Source organism: Equus asinus, chromosome 22, assembly GCF_041296235.1.
Source record: "Equus asinus isolate D_3611 breed Donkey chromosome 22, EquAss-T2T_v2, whole genome shotgun sequence".
In the NCBI taxonomy this organism is placed as follows: Eukaryota; Metazoa; Chordata; class Mammalia; order Perissodactyla; family Equidae; genus Equus; species Equus asinus.
In genome coordinates, this window is record NC_091811.1 from 25,473,482 (window position 1) to 25,489,069 (window position 15,588).

Consider the following 15,588-nt stretch of genomic DNA (forward strand, 5'->3'; position numbering starts at 1 on the left):
AGTGGGAGAGCAGGGGGGGATGCCACAGCCCTCCAATAACTTCCCCCAAAGCACCAGAAGAGTTCTCACTACGCTTTTAGACTTTTGGTTTTCTGGCTGCCTCCTGACAGGTCCTGCAAGGTGGGAGCTTTGTCCACTGGAACTTTCATTTCCAGCTGGGTGGACACAGTCCTGTTTAGTTTGAAGGAGTTCTCCAAGTGACTTTGATATCAACACCCCGCTCTACCCGACCCCTTCCCAGGCAGCCACTCCTTCCTGTGTCCCCACAACAGAAAGAACTACCCATATAGACTAACCATATCATTTGTAAAGTGAGGACCTGAGGCCCTGGCCTTCCACCTCCTGGCTCTTCCTCCTGAAAGTGCAAGCTGCCTGCACCTTGAGGGAGCTTGCTTGCCTGCTTCTTTTCTCCTCTCCACTTGGGCAGCTCTCAGGATCATATTGGCTTGGAGCCAAGGACTTTGACACTCTGAATCAAAGGCCCCAAACAGAACTGGCTGAAAACACCAGAGGAAATGTCTGAGACTACAGTATAGCACTCACAGAGCTTGAGGGATCTTTCAATGGCTCTCGTGACCCAGGCTGGAAATGAAAACTCCACATCGAATTGTGAACTAAAGCTCTCAGGCACTCTCAGGCCCCCACTAGCCCTAGCACATGCCCAGATATGTAGAAAGGTTCCCAAAACATAACAGGCTGCACACAGCCCACTGAGACCCTTGTCCACTCATGCCATCATTACGGGGAGGGGTGGGCATCGGAAAGGCAAAAAAGCTGCAATATCCACAAAAGCCCAGAGCCAGCCCAGACCACAACTTTCACTGTGAAAACAATTCTGACATCTTTAAAACCTGATTCATTTTAGGCCTGATGCCTTTGGCCACATATAAATTTTCATAGCTGCATTAATTTGTCTCAAAGGACTCGAACTTAGTTGCCCAGAAGTGAAACACTAATTCTTAATAAATCCTCAACCCAAACCAAGATTTAGTGAGCATATAAAAGCTTAGCCCCCTTGTAGTAAAACACTTATTTCTAATTTTTGTTTTTAATGATAGAGAAAAGGATGTTGAGGAACACTCTAATTTTTCTTTGATGTAAATAAACTTCAGAACAAAGAAACTGCCTTCAACAGTCAACTAAATGGAATAGCTCTCTTCTCTTAGAACTAGAGACTTGGCTGTAAGTGGATCTGAACTTCCATGGGAGTCCCCAGAGTCACTTGTTCTTCCCAACCTGTGGGAGATGGCCTGACTGGGAAAGGCCCCATATGGAAGCCACACAGAAAACTTCAATGATCAGACCCGTTCAAGAAAGTGCTCACTAGCATCTCCCACTCCCAGAGCACCCGAAGCTTAAGTACAGCATGCCATGCTATGTATATGTTTTGTATATGTATATGTTAACCAAAATTGTTTGTTGCCCATTGCTGGCTTTCATTTGGGGCCCAGTTCAATTGAATTCAGGAGGAGAAATTATGAATTCATACTCATGCTAGTTTGTGTAGTTGCATTTAAAAATTTTTTACGGCTCCAGGAAAGCTTCTATCCCTCTAATATCTTGCATAGGGATACCTTTCTAAGAAGAGGGATACAGAGCAGATCTAGCCCAAGATCAGGTTCTGATGCTCTTTTTATTTTTTCTTTCCTTTCTTTGTTTCCTTCTTTTTTCTCTTTCTCTCCTCCCTTTCTTCCCTCCCTCCCCTTTTCCTTCCTTCCTTAATTTCATTTCACAAAAAGATGGTTTCACTAATATCAGCAGAATGAGACATAGGTTTCTTCTTTTTCCAGGTGAGAAGGACAACCTTCCTCAGATCCACTTTGTAAAACTTATGTTCTATGCACACTGGAAAGTTGTGTTCCTTATGCAGCTTTGTAAGTGCCGAGCTCCTAATTACCCAGTTATCTTGTTATCTTGATGTAGGTTTGGAGGATGTATATATGTGCGTGTGTGTGTGTGTGTGTGTGTTTACATATATGTATACAGATATACACATATATAAGTGTGCATTCCTGTGTAACAAGGAATGTAACAAGAAATGTATGTTCATGACATGAAGAGAGAGGATACCTGTTTGCCTTTAATGAGAAAAATGTCACCTGAGCCTGATGATCAAATAAAGGGCCTTTCAGTTCTGTTACTAGAACAATGAAGCACAATCCAGAACAGTGAGAGGGGTGCATTAATAACATTTTCTCTAGAAAAAAGTTGTGAAAATGATACACTACAAAAATCATGTCCTCAATCTCCTTTGACAATGCTGTTACTTGGTTCTACTAGAATCAAGAATTCTAGTGGAAGGTGTATGGGAAGTGTGCACACAAATAACACACTACATAATTGTGAGAAACTAATGGTAATCAGGTTCAAGGACAGAGCAAAAGGGAGCACACGATGACGCTTAGGTTTTCTATTGTCTCCCTAAAATTAAGCAGATGGAGAAGACTCCCTCTGGGTATAAAACATGTCTCTACACATCTTCAGCATGACGTAGATCAGTTCTTCTAAGCAAAGATTAGTGAAAAGAGGAGCCGAACTGGATCCTGCTGTAAGAAATGCCCACTTTAGAAAGTCGGGGCTGGGTGGCTGACAGAGAAGACTGAGATGACTAGAAGCGCTGGACTCTAGAGGGTACAATGAACTTGGAGGTCAGGTTGTGAGAGGAGTCACAAAGGTCCTATATTAGGTTTCTGTGGCTGCCATAGCAAACAGCCATGAACTTGGTGTCTTAAACCAACACAGATTTATTCTCACACAGTTCAAGAGGCCAAAAGTCCAAAATCACGGTGTCAGCATGGCTGTGCTCCCTCCAGAGGCTCTAGGGGAGAATCCATTTCTTGTTTCTTCCAGGTTCTGGTGGTTCCAGGCTTTTCTTGTGGCTGTGATACTCCAGTCTCTGCTTCTGCCTTCTCATGGCCTTCTCCTTTTCTGTGTCAAATCCTTCTCTGTTTTTCTCTTATAAGGACACGTCATTGGATTTCGCGTCAACCTTGATAATCCAGGATGATCTTTAAGATCCTTAACTTAATTACATCTGCAAATAAGGTTAACATTCACAGGTTCCAGGGGTTAGGACATGGATATATCTTTTGAGGGACACCATTCAATCCACTATAAGCCCCAAAAGTATAGCAGACGTTGGAGATGAGGGATCCTGTGTGGGGAAGTCACAGAATATCAGGAGCCAGGTGGTCATTCAAGGAGAAGAGGGTAGAGTGAAGCCTGATGCTGTGAATGGGTACATAAAAAGAAGGAGGCAAAGGAAACTCTGGGGGCCCCCTGGGAGCCCAGTAGTCAAACATCTGCATTCTGGGACTGGGAGGGTGACCACTGCTAAGTCCCATTGGATGTCTCAGTCAAGGCATCCAGTCAAATCAGGAATGGACTCAGGAATAAAGGTTCAAGGGGGACTGGTGAGAGGACATAAGTCATTCCATTCTCAAATAAAACTAGAGAAGCGGTGAGAGTTGACCCTGACCAACAGACCTGTGGTTGCCAAAGCCCCCAGTGCTTTGTTCTGGGGTCCATCTGGATGGAGGCCACCCTGGCAGTAATGAGGGAGGCCCAGTATTTGGGGAAGTAGTCCATGTACAGTGTCACATTGGTTCTGCTAATTAAGAGACAAAGGGGCTGGTGTCCCTTCCCCCACCCATGCATATCCTGTACCCCATATACTCCCAGGGTTTGGGGAGTTTTCTTCTCTTGTCACTTCCTCCAGAACTGCTCTTGACCAGATGTTACAAGAGGACCACTTGCTTGACAGATCCAGAGGACTCTCAAGCAATAAACCATACTCTTACAATTTGCTCCACCACCTGGAGGTCCAGCCCAGGCCCTCATTTCTACCTCCCTGGCTAGTCAGTCATGCCTTTTGCTCTGCCAAGTAAGCCATTTTTAGTTCGGTATTCCATGGTCTGACCAAGATGGACTGGGCCAGGACCAAGGTATGACAGATCAGGCTTGACGTCAGCCGTCCCCCACTGGCTTTCAGCTTAAAGTTAATAGGGCAAGGCAGACTCATTTGTTCAGTGGAAAGCATGGCTCCATTTCCTCACACATGCTCAAATACACCCAAACATTTCAGTGAAGTTGTGAAGTAAAAGTGCTTCTCACCAGGCTAGTTTTCTTCCAGAATGCATATTTACTTACTTGTTTGCTCACTTGTTTAAAAGTCATATACTGTCTGTATCCCAAAAGGATATGAGATGACTTCCAGACCCGGTGGGAATTCTCAGAAACTCAGAGTAATCTTAATCCAGAAAAACCATGGGGTCCTCATTTAGTTGTTAGAGGGCCATCCTGGTTGTACCTCCAATGTTGCAGGCAAAGATGGCTGCCCTCATTAACTAGATAAGCACCTTTTTGGCATTTTAGAGTTAATAAAGTTCTTGTAGCTCCTTGAGGAAAAGAACCGCAAAATATAATGTGGGTGTATGTCACATTGGTGGTAGGAATGTGTGAAGCAGGACATAGCCAGATACTCTCGGGAGCCCGAAGGCCAGACAGCAGCCTTCAGTGATCTTTGCAGCCTGTCTCCCTGCAGGCTTCCTTCACCTCTGACTCCATAACTGACCCTTCTTTCTCCTGCTGCCACCCCTCTCCCACCCTCCAACAGTGGCTTAAAGCTCAGGGTTATGCTAGGCCCAGGCTAAAGTCAATTTAAGGGCCATCAGCCTGTCCAAGGACTGGAAATCACCATTATTCTCCGTTTAAGACAACACCTCTGAAAGACTTACTAAGTAAACTGCAAAGGTTAAAATACTATCTAATTATTATGGACCAGTTAATCAGCTAGCTCCTTTCTAGTAGGGGAAATGGATCTAACTTGTTAAGCTTTGACAAGGTAGATGGGAGGGTAGGAAGAAAGGGGATTAACTGGAAAAAGCATCAAGATCTGAACAGGGTGGCACAATCTTTAGGGGCTGTCAGCAGCCAGGAACATGGGAAGAGCAAATTACTTAACCTCTCCAAGCTTCAGTTTCCTCATCTACAGACGAAGATATTAATAGCACCATTATATAAGATAATCTACGTAATGTACTTGGAATTATGCCTGGCTTGTAAGAGCCGAAGCAATGTTAGCAGAGATATTATTGCTGAATTTATATTACTAATAATGATAATTGTTACCATTATTATCAATAGCAGTAATAGAATTAGTAATAGTAGTCTTGGCAGTGGTAGTGTACTGTGCCCTGAGAAGGGTTGGGTTAAGCGGAACTGATACTGAAGGTCATTAAACCAGAGGGTAGGGAATTAAATAAGAAAGTGGGGGTAGGGCTGTCAATGCCAATCCTTAGCTGTGTTATAACTTTGTCTGGGATTAGCTACAAGGGAGACATCCTGGCAAAGTGACTTTAGAACCAAACACACAAGGACTCAAACCTTGGCTGTCACTTGATTATGTGTGACTTTAAAGAAGTCACTAAACTTCCCAGAGTCTCAGTGTCCTTATTTGTAAAATGGGAGTGATCATACCTATATGAAGATTATACATATATATGTAACATACCCAGTGTACCCACTGCCTAGCAAATATGTCCCCTCCTTCACCTGGCCAAGCTCTTTCCCTTCCATACTGTAGTTGGCAGACTACAAAATGAGAAATCCATCTGGATAGGTGAGAAATATAAGAATTAGCATTGTGGGCTCTTTGTTAAGAGAAGAAAGATGTCACCAGCTTCCTTACATCCTCCTCCCACTGGGGAAGCTGATGGAATGTACAGTAGGACTGCTAAATGTTAGAGCTTGCACCCATATTTAGTTATAGCCTGTAGTGGAATAATTCTGAATTCACTGACGTAATGTGCTCCTGCAAAATGGAAGCCATCCAGTAAAAAAGAGCCCTAAAATAGATTTTCATGGAAACTTAACTCTGAATATTCTGGTTTTATACCTTAACATAAGTGAGATCTGGGAACACTTTTCTCCCATAAAATTGAAGATAATTTCTTAAAAATATACACATTTAATGTCTACAACTATCTTCCCATCATCATTCCAAGATATTTATCATTTGATCTGAGTTAAACAGAAGATATGTCATTGTGATAGTCAGAACAAGTTTAGGAACACCTCTCCATTTTAAACGTTACTTTCCTTGATGAAAATTTAATATATTGAAAAAAGAATCTTCAAAATCAACTAATTTCTATTCTTAATGTTATTGTTTTGACCTTACTCTTTTTCTTTTTCTAAATTCATGGAATACACTTCCTCTCATGCAAAGTCAGTCTCAAGACTTTGTTTTCTTTAGGTGTTTTGAAGTAAAAGTCATAAGAATTTTGACATTTTAAGTGCACTTTCAGAAAACTCTGATTTAGATTACTGTTCCTGACACTGATATGCAGTTAGATGTTATTAGTTACTTAAATGTTTTCTGTAATTATGTAAATTATGTTGACATTCTCTGGTAGGATGCCTACACTTTACTGTTTTGTCATTTGCAAAGTTCTAAAATACATCAGATAACCATTTCAAGCATTTTCAAATTAAACAGCTGTTAAAAGGTTCTTGCTCTTTTGTTGCTATCGTTGCCTGTAAGGCCTTAGTCCACTGCTCTGCCTAAGAAGCTCTTAAGTAAATATACCCTCTTTCCCTACAGAACTTTTTTTTTTTTAATGATAACCAGTTATGATCACTGACCTTGTGGAGCTCATGGTCAGATAGAGGAGATACAATCAGGTATAGGTCTACAGATTACTATACAGTACAATGTGGAAGACAAGTGTTATGATAAAGGTATGAATGATTGCCATGATAGAGGAAGGAATAAGATGAGCCAAGGAAAGCTCCACAAATGAAGTGATCTCCAATCTGGGTCTTAAAGTTTCAGAAGGAGTTTGACGGGTGAGGAGAACATCCAGGTAGAGGTACAGACAGAGGCATGGTTGGGAAGGATAGGGAGTCAAGGATGCCTAGAATGTAGGATGCAAGAATGTAAGCATTGGCTGATGAGACAAGAGCTTGAGCACACTGGGAATCATTTGTAAAAGCTTTGAAAGCCACATCTGAATAAAACCACATCTTTATTTTATAAGCAATGGAGCTACTAAAGTTCTTTAAGCAAAGAATTGATGGGCTCCTGCTTTTCAGAACATAACCAACAAGGTGCAGAGGACAGACAGGTACACAGCCTCTCCAGTTTAAGCAGCCTAGAATGAGATATGCTCTTTCAAAACCAGAGAAGGGAGAACAATCTCCCTCCATCTCAATTATGCTTGGTTCAAATAGAAAATTATTCAGTTGTTGCCAAGTGACCCATGAAGATATGAGAACGATAAAGACAGTGTCCTAAGCAATTCTCAAGAGACATCTGAAGAAAACAAGGTGGCCAATATGGTGGATTCCCCCACTTAGCAGCCCAGAGCCCTAGGAAGGACTGTGGCCCATCAAACCTCTACCACATTATTTTGCATGGCAACATGGTTCTGACATACTCTGTGTGGGGACATGATCCACCACACCTCTGCCATATCCTGACGTGAGGATATGGTCTACCATACCTCTGAAAAATCCACATGTAGGGACATGATCTATCCACGCTTCCACTACATTCATGTTTTAGGATGGGCATGGTCCACTTCAGCCATGCCACATCCAAGTATGGAGTCCTGAGGAAGTAGTTGTTCTCAGCCCCACTAATGCCCAGGTTACAGAAAGAGGCACAAAAAGAAGTGGTTGTAAAATGGATGAAGGGAGATGTTAAATTTTCTGAAAGGATCATAATGATGAAAGAAGGATACTGACAAAAGACCAGAGATAGAGAAAGATTTATATGAATAAACGCATAATAAAGCATGAGTTAGAAGAGAGAAGTGAAAAAAAAAGCTTAAAAACAAGGGAAAAAGAAATACAAGAAAGGGAATATTTTTAAAAATAAGGAAGAAAAATAAAGTAAAAAGGAAGACAAATCAGAGAAAGAGATAATACGAAGAGGTAAGCATAGTGAATGATCATATATGCATAAGGATCTCCTCCTTCCCACTCTTCTCAGACCACTTGCTAAGTGTTTAAAGTTTTATCTTGGGGAAACCTAACCCATGAGATAAGTCAGTAACTATCCGATCTATCTGGTCTAAATATATATCAGTCTATATCTCATAGCTTCATTCTAGGAGAAAGGGTTCGAAGTCACATCTTCTAAATCTTAAGGAAATATAGAGTAGGAAATTTGTTGTAAGGGAAAGTCTCCAGAATTATTCTAAGGTTTCCATGAGCTTTACTTGACGCTCCATTAAGGTAGTTCCTATCACCAGTCTTGAACCATCTTGGTTATCATGGTTTCAGGAGACAGAGCTCCCACAGAAACCATGATACTTCCGGCAGACCTACAGAGTCAGATGTATTTAGAATGGGTTTTGCACATCCTCACCCAGAAAAGATGGAAACCAGCAGACACTTTCCTTCCTCTCTTAACTGCACGGGCCAGCAGGGAGGCCTACAATTGGTATGGGGGCAACCCATTCACCAGCACCACTCAGGGCAATCAATCGAGTTAAATAGAGTTACTTCTTTTCAGGACACAATGGGAACAACCCTCCTGCTCAGCCCTGGGAACACATGAGTGTGCAGAGGAACAAAGGGAGAGCCCATAGCCAAACACCACTGGGAGGAAAATGAAGGCCATAATGGGCCAGTGCCCTCAGCGTGGGTGCACTGGGCGGCCCTCTAATAACACACCAAATGGGCAGGCTTGTGTTGATAGGCCACCCAAGTGCATTCAACAAGAGGTACCCTGTACTCAGAAAGCCACTGACAATACCAAGCCCCTTATTTGCAGCTCAGGGCGTACCTGTGAGAACCTTTCACAAATCAGAAGGCGAACGTGAAGTAGTATTATTTCAGTAGGGAAACTGATTTCTGCTCCCATGTTCCAATTGAAGGAAACACAAGAAAGAACTGTCAATTCTAAAGATTTAGAAAATTAATAGGTACATGAGAACTTTTGAGTATGGCTCAGAATGATAGTGAGGGAAAGATGGAGGTTTCAAATGGTTCTCTTACCTTTTTGTCACTCAGGCCAGAAACCTGGTCCACATATTCCTCTTGGATCATGAAGGCAGCTAAATTGGCAGTGTAGCTGGCCAGGAAGATGACAGCAAAGAAGGCCCACACGGACACCATGATCTTGGAGGTGGTTCCCTTTGGGTTCTGCACAGGTACGGAGTTGTTAAACACCAGACCCCAGAGTAACCAAATAGCTTTGCCGATGGTGAAAGATGGGCCACCTGGCTCTGGCATGATGAAAAGACAAAGACAGAAAGTTAAGATAGAGTCACTGGTTCTATTTAAACCTATAAGTACACCAAGCTGGTAAGTTCCTGCTTAGAGCAGGAAACGCTCCAGCTAAGACCCAGCCCTTTCATAGACAGCTTTTTAATTTGAGAGCTTGTGTCTCTCTTCTCCTGGGACTCTCAGGAAGGCAGAGGAGGGGTCTCTAGGAGAAAAACCAGAGGCCTGGGATGTGTGCGGGATCTTGCTCCAACTAATGGTCATGACTCAGCCAGAGCACTGGAGGAGCCAGCTTCCTGCCCCATGTATAGAAGACCCTCAAGATCACATCAAAACTGAATAACAAAGGCAACTATCCCACCCTAGTCACACTTGTGTCCTTATTACTGTTGTTCCTAAAATTTATATTTGTCCCTACCAAGAAAGCATTTAACTTGAAAATGATCAGAAGAACTGTGTGGGGTCTTCTTCCAAAATCACATAGACCTCTTCCAGTTTTATTCACACTGATGCTGGATGGCTCTGAGTGCACTTTACCCTGATTTTTTCTTTAGCTTCTAGCACTTAGCACTAAATGTTTCAAAGACAACCTTGACCTCACTCCAAAGTCAACACCTCCCAACTGGTTTCCTAGAGTAGTAGCTTCTGTGTAAAAGAATATCAGGAAGCCCAGAGAGGAAGTCATAGAGCCCCTGGCTTTGCCACGCATATCTGAGGGCAGAAAGGCTGGCTATCTTTGACCTTCCTCCCCCCAACCTTTATACAGATAGTGCCATGGCTTCTGCTCATGAATTTATAGTGACTTCACTGCTTTCTCTGATTGGTAATGGTGAAATCTTGCCCAATGTCTGGTCTGCATGTAGCCCCTCCACTGCAGAAATGAACATCTGCCACACAGTTTACAACACATTAGCACAGGTCTTATGATGCTATCTGTGATCCTGATGGCATCTGCTCAGCCAACTAAATCATCATTGACTACACATGTCAAGCCTAATATCTAACTGTGCACACACATCTGTGTATGTGAACCTTATTTCATGGAACAGATGTGTAGCCAAAAAGTTGTTTATAAATCAAAGTTTTGTACATTGTAAAAATGCCCCAAGGAGACCTGATATTTAAAGTGGCCCCATGTTGAATTCCTTTGTGAAGACAATAATCCTTTGGTAAAGTGAGTAAATATAAGCCCTGGCTCTGAATTTTGTGTCTGGATTTTTCTCCTTGATTTTCTTCAAGGCGAGGGGAGGGCACACACTAACTTTAGTTCTTGACATTGTCAACAGACTTATGTACTTGTGTGCTTCTCACATGTTTCACTTGTTACTAATGCCTGTCAGGATGGCGGGCAGGTCACGGCTTCTGGAAGACCCTCTGGCACAAGTGGAAAGCCCCCAGACTATACCATATTGTGGAGACATTCAAACTTCCACCTCAGAACTTACAAACCAAATCAGAAGGTAGGTCAGTAGCTGAAGGTAGCTTCAGTGCAGTGGTGGTTCACAGCTTGGACTGCGATTTCAACAGAAGCACTGGGGGAGCTTTCACGAAATACTGCTGCCTGGCACCCCATCCCCGGAGACTCTTATTAAATTGGTGTGGGGGATGGTGGTTATTCTAATATGCAACCAAGGTAGAGAACCACTATTTTGAAACATACAATGGTCCAAGCTCCACCCTGGACTTTGTGAATCAGAATATTAGAAAATGAGGTCCATGTACCTCTATCTTTTAAGTCTCCCACTGATAATTTTCATGTGTAGCTGGGGTTAAGAATCTTTCCTCTTAGAGACAAAATTCCAGGATAAAGCTCACATTCTGGATGGGAGAAGATCCAGAGGTGAGATATTTCCTAATCCCAGGGTTCTCAGGAAGTTTCTGAGGAGCTATTTACAAGGATCTCATGGCCCCCTTCATAAATCTAGTAAACTCTTTGTGAAGTCTCACAAATGCCTCAAACACATGAGCAGTCCTTACACCTCTGGACCTACCTAGTCAGGAAAGTGGACTGCCCCCAATAGTATCTGTGGGTGAGAACTGGTCTCTCTTGGCGACTTTATTTCAAACACCCAACTCCCATACTCCCTAGCAGAGGGATTTGAGCAGGGACACATGCTTTGGAGATCTTGTAGCTAAGTGGTGATCCTCTGACTGTGGAGAACCCTTCTAGCCACAACTACCCTGCATATACCCTGGTGCAGCCTATTTTTCCTTATTCTTAATAGATGGGTATAATTTGCCTTGTTAGTCTATCTGTTTAGACAGACTGCTCATAGACTAAAGTTATCAAAATAGTTTCGTCTGACATGTTTATGCTACACATATCTACGGCCAGCTATCCTCTCATTTACCGAGGGATGGAACTAGGCGTGGGGTCAGGCTTGTGCCAGAGAAGGGACATACAGATTCAAAGTAACATCTTAATTGGGGTATTTCTAGTGAGTCACCAAGCTGATGACATAGAAGGCTGAGGGTTCATTTTCAGAAATGGATAAGTTAGGGAGGAGGCAGACAGCAAATGAGGGTTATAAAGATTTGGAATTGAGAATGAGAAAAATGCAGAAATGCAACAATTGCAGCTGGCCTTACCTCTGCCATCAGCAAGGCACCTGTTATAACCCACAGGGCTGAAGTACTCAAAGACAAAGACAGCCACGGCTGAGACAATGAGCAGCATCACAAACATCATAACCCATACGTCAGCACTGAATGGCTCTGGGAAAGGAAAAGAAATGAGGGCTCAGGGTTAAAACAGAGAACAAAGAGATTATGATTAACTCACATGTTCATTTGCTCACACAACACGTAATTTTGGGGTAAACAAACCACAAGTGTGTGCGTCCCTTCAGAGAGCAAGGACCTGGGTGGAGGAAGAGTAAGAGCATCTCTATTCCCCTGATGGGCATGTCAAAGATTATTTTCTTTCAAACACTTGAGAAGAAACAGCTTCTTGCTTGTGAACTTTTTGAGATTATACATATTCTGCCATTACTGGACCACTATCTGGGTCTTCTGGTAAATGGTGCAACTGGAGGAAGTACTAGATATGGAGTAAATGAATCATATTGGACTGGCTCTTGGTATATGTTCTCATCTATATGGCCACACCACACAGTAGAGACCTATACAAATTTTCACCAATGCTTCTGAGCCTTGTGGGAAAATTCATTCTCAACAGACTTAGTTACTATTTTAGGCTTGGTTTTGGTTCAGTAATAATTACATACAATGAATAACTCCCTTGCCCCCTAGCCTCACTTCTCTTAAACTTCCCAGCTTAGATTTACTTTTTTCAACCCACTTTGATATGGCGTATTTTATTAGATGTCATTAGGGTATGAGAATAGAAGTCAACATTAAAAAAAAAATCTGTCCACATTGAATATCAGCATCTACAGCAGTGGGAATTTAGCAGGTGACAAGGGAACATGCTTTAGCTGTAATTAACAAAACAACTACAAGCTATTCCCTATCACCAGGTGACAGGGTAGATGGGACAAGACCAGGTAAAAGAGCAAGAATGTTCTACACACACTTGCTTTAATTTCTTTAATCTTTTTTGCCAAATCTCTTCTAGTTGATCTAAATCTCTCTGGCTTAGAGGTATCCAGAAATTGAACACTATATTCCAGGGGCCATCTCTCTGAAGGCCCTAAGAAGGGACAACCGCTATTCTGTCCTATAATACAATGCTCCCTCAATTGTGTCTCAAAATAGTTCTGGCCTTTTTAGACGTCACAACACATTGTAAACTCATAACTAAGTGAATTAACATGCTGCTTTTTTTCCATCTTCCAAATCATTAATAAAGATGAAGTTGAAAACAGGGAAAAATTGACTGGAAACTAGAAAATGTTTCCTTACTTGAAACTTACTTTACTTTTGAACTTTCAAGGGAATTATAAAAACCTCCTCACTTAATCAATTTAAAAAGGACCTTGATAAGGCACAGAGCAACTGTAAAATGAAAACCTTCAGTGACAGCCAGCGATGCTAGGGCAGAGGGTGCTCCACTACAAAGTGGAGTGAAGAAAACCTCTCCTCCTTGGCTCTCAGTGATTGCAATCCTCCCCTGATTTCACTTTTGTCTAAGATCAGGGAGTAACTGAGTCAAAGCATCGTCCCTAGTCTGTCTTTCCTTGCACTGAGCTCAGGGCAAACCTTCTCTACACAAAATACAACAAACATTTGTATTGGTCTTTACAATTTAGGAAGCACTTTCACCACGTCATCTATATAATCCTCCTAATGACCCTTTCATTATGGTATTACTATATACTTTACAGAGCAGTAAACTAAGACCAAGAGGTCAGGGTACTTTCCAAGTTCATACTCAGAAAGTGGCCAGGCCAGGTTATAATGAATCTTCTGGAGCAAAAGTCTGTGCTTTCTCATTGTATTATATCACTTGTTAGTCTCTATCCTCCACACTGTTTCCTGATTTAGGACTTGAGCTCTGAAATGGCCCTGTGTGTACCAGAACACAGGCTCTGAAGGTAGCCCATCTGGGCTTGAATCCTGGATCTGCCAGTTACTAGCAGAGAGAGTACTGGAACATTGCTTAATGCGTCTAAGGTTCAGTTTTCCACAGCATAAAATGGGTATAATAACAGTATTAGTAAGATAATATAATCAAAGGATGTACAATAATGCCTGGCACACCACACAATAGGTATTCGATAAATGTTGGCTTCTCTTACCCCTGCAATTAACTAACTGTTCCTCCTCCAAACACACACACACCCCCTCACCCACCACACCCGGCATTTCAATGTCGTCGTAGGGCTATATTGATGTATCACTGGTTCTTCCTGTCCAGAAATTAAGGTTAGTGCTAGGCTGACAGGGTTAGAATTAGAATGTAGTTTTGTTTGTATCTCTTAATGCTTCAATTATCCTTGTAAAGGAAAAAAGCAAATAAAATACATAAAGCTGTTATGAGGATTAATGAATATAGTGTGTGCTATCTAATAACATTTCACATAAAATTGGCAGGGCCAGAATTTGCTTCACTATGAGTAAGAAGGTTAGCTGACAAACCTGAGTAATTTATAGAAAAATTCTAAGGAAACTGTAACTCCACTTTGTAGTGCATTAATTGAATAATTCTCCCATGAATATTGCTTAAATAAATGTTAGCCACTGACTATTACAACATCCTCATGAAAAAAATGTTGATGTCGTTTGGAGAGACTGTGACTCGCCCAAGGGCTTACAGCTTGTTTATGTCCAAACCAGGCTTCCTGTCTCCCAGCCCAGTGTGCTGTTTTCAAGGTGACATTTTATTTTCCAACCCCTTGCTCTAACAGACCCTGTAAAAAATATGGGGTATGAGCTCATGAAAGACCTCATCTAATTAAAATCTTGGCCTTCTCTTACCTGGTCTTATATCACATCTAAGGCTTTTGACATTTACATGATGCTGGAGAGTGGGGAAGTACAGAACAGTGGGAGGAAGGATGGGATGGGGAGGGAGGAAGAATCAGATCAGCTTTATCTGGCAAAGCCTCAAACAATTCATGTGAAAACAGGAAATCTTTTTTGGTAGCACTGAGCTCAATTCTTGAAGATAATTAAAAATAAATAGATATTTCAATGATATCCAGAATTAGAAATTATTAAAGCAAGAAGCAGCCTCAGAAATCAGCCAGTAGCAGCTTCAGAAATCAGAAATGCCTTCTTCTATGGAGGAGGAAACTGAGTCCCAGGATGGGGCAAATTTGCTCAAGGTCAAATGATGAGTAAGTGGCAGGAATGGGACTAAGCCCGATCCCTGAACACCAGTCCAGCACTGTTTTCTTATAGGGCCTCTTGCTTTCCTACTTTGCGGGGGTATTCTTCAGTTTTGATGTTGGGGGATAATCAATTTTGAAGTCCCCCAAATGAAATTCCTGGCTGGGTTAAGCTCCTAGCAAACCACCTTCTGGATGAATAGCCATGTGCTCCTTCACTTCTTCCCTATTCCATCTATCCATCTTTATTCCATTTCCTTCACACCTGCAAGCACATCACTTACCTAAGAAGGCAGATGGTGAGACGGTCCCATTGCTGCGTGACACCATGACACTGATGCCAGTCTCTATGAAGGGCACAGAGAAGTCGACTACTTCGGATCGTTCCTCATTGATGGTGAGCGATCCAACTGCCATATAGGCCCTCTTCATGACCACCTGGAGAGAAAGGTGCAATGCTCCAATTAGAACATTCAGGGAGGTGAGGGGTCACCACAAGGAAAATACAGCCCTGCAGTGATTTTCTTTAGTGGGAACAGTAAATTCTATTTACTATTTTATATTTTCTAAAATTTGTAAAATGAGCACTTTTTAATGTTTAAATGAAACAAAATAAATAAAA

At 42.1% G+C, this 15,588-nt stretch overlaps 1 protein-coding gene across 2 annotated transcripts in view; it reads right to left on the reverse strand.

Moving 5' to 3' along the window:
* Nucleotides 1-15,588, reverse strand: part of GRIN2B (glutamate ionotropic receptor NMDA type subunit 2B) — a 423,510-nt gene that overhangs the window by 54,377 nt on the left and 353,545 nt on the right. For both annotated transcript variants that reach the window (XM_070494300.1, XM_070494301.1), the window contains 3 exons: nucleotides 15,251-15,404; nucleotides 11,824-11,949; nucleotides 9,007-9,236 (listed from right to left, as the gene is read on the reverse strand). In XM_070494300.1, coding sequence (XP_070350401.1) covers nucleotides 9,007-9,236; nucleotides 11,824-11,949; nucleotides 15,251-15,404 — 510 coding nt within the window. The remainder of the gene's footprint in view (nucleotides 1-9,006; nucleotides 9,237-11,823; nucleotides 11,950-15,250; nucleotides 15,405-15,588) is intronic.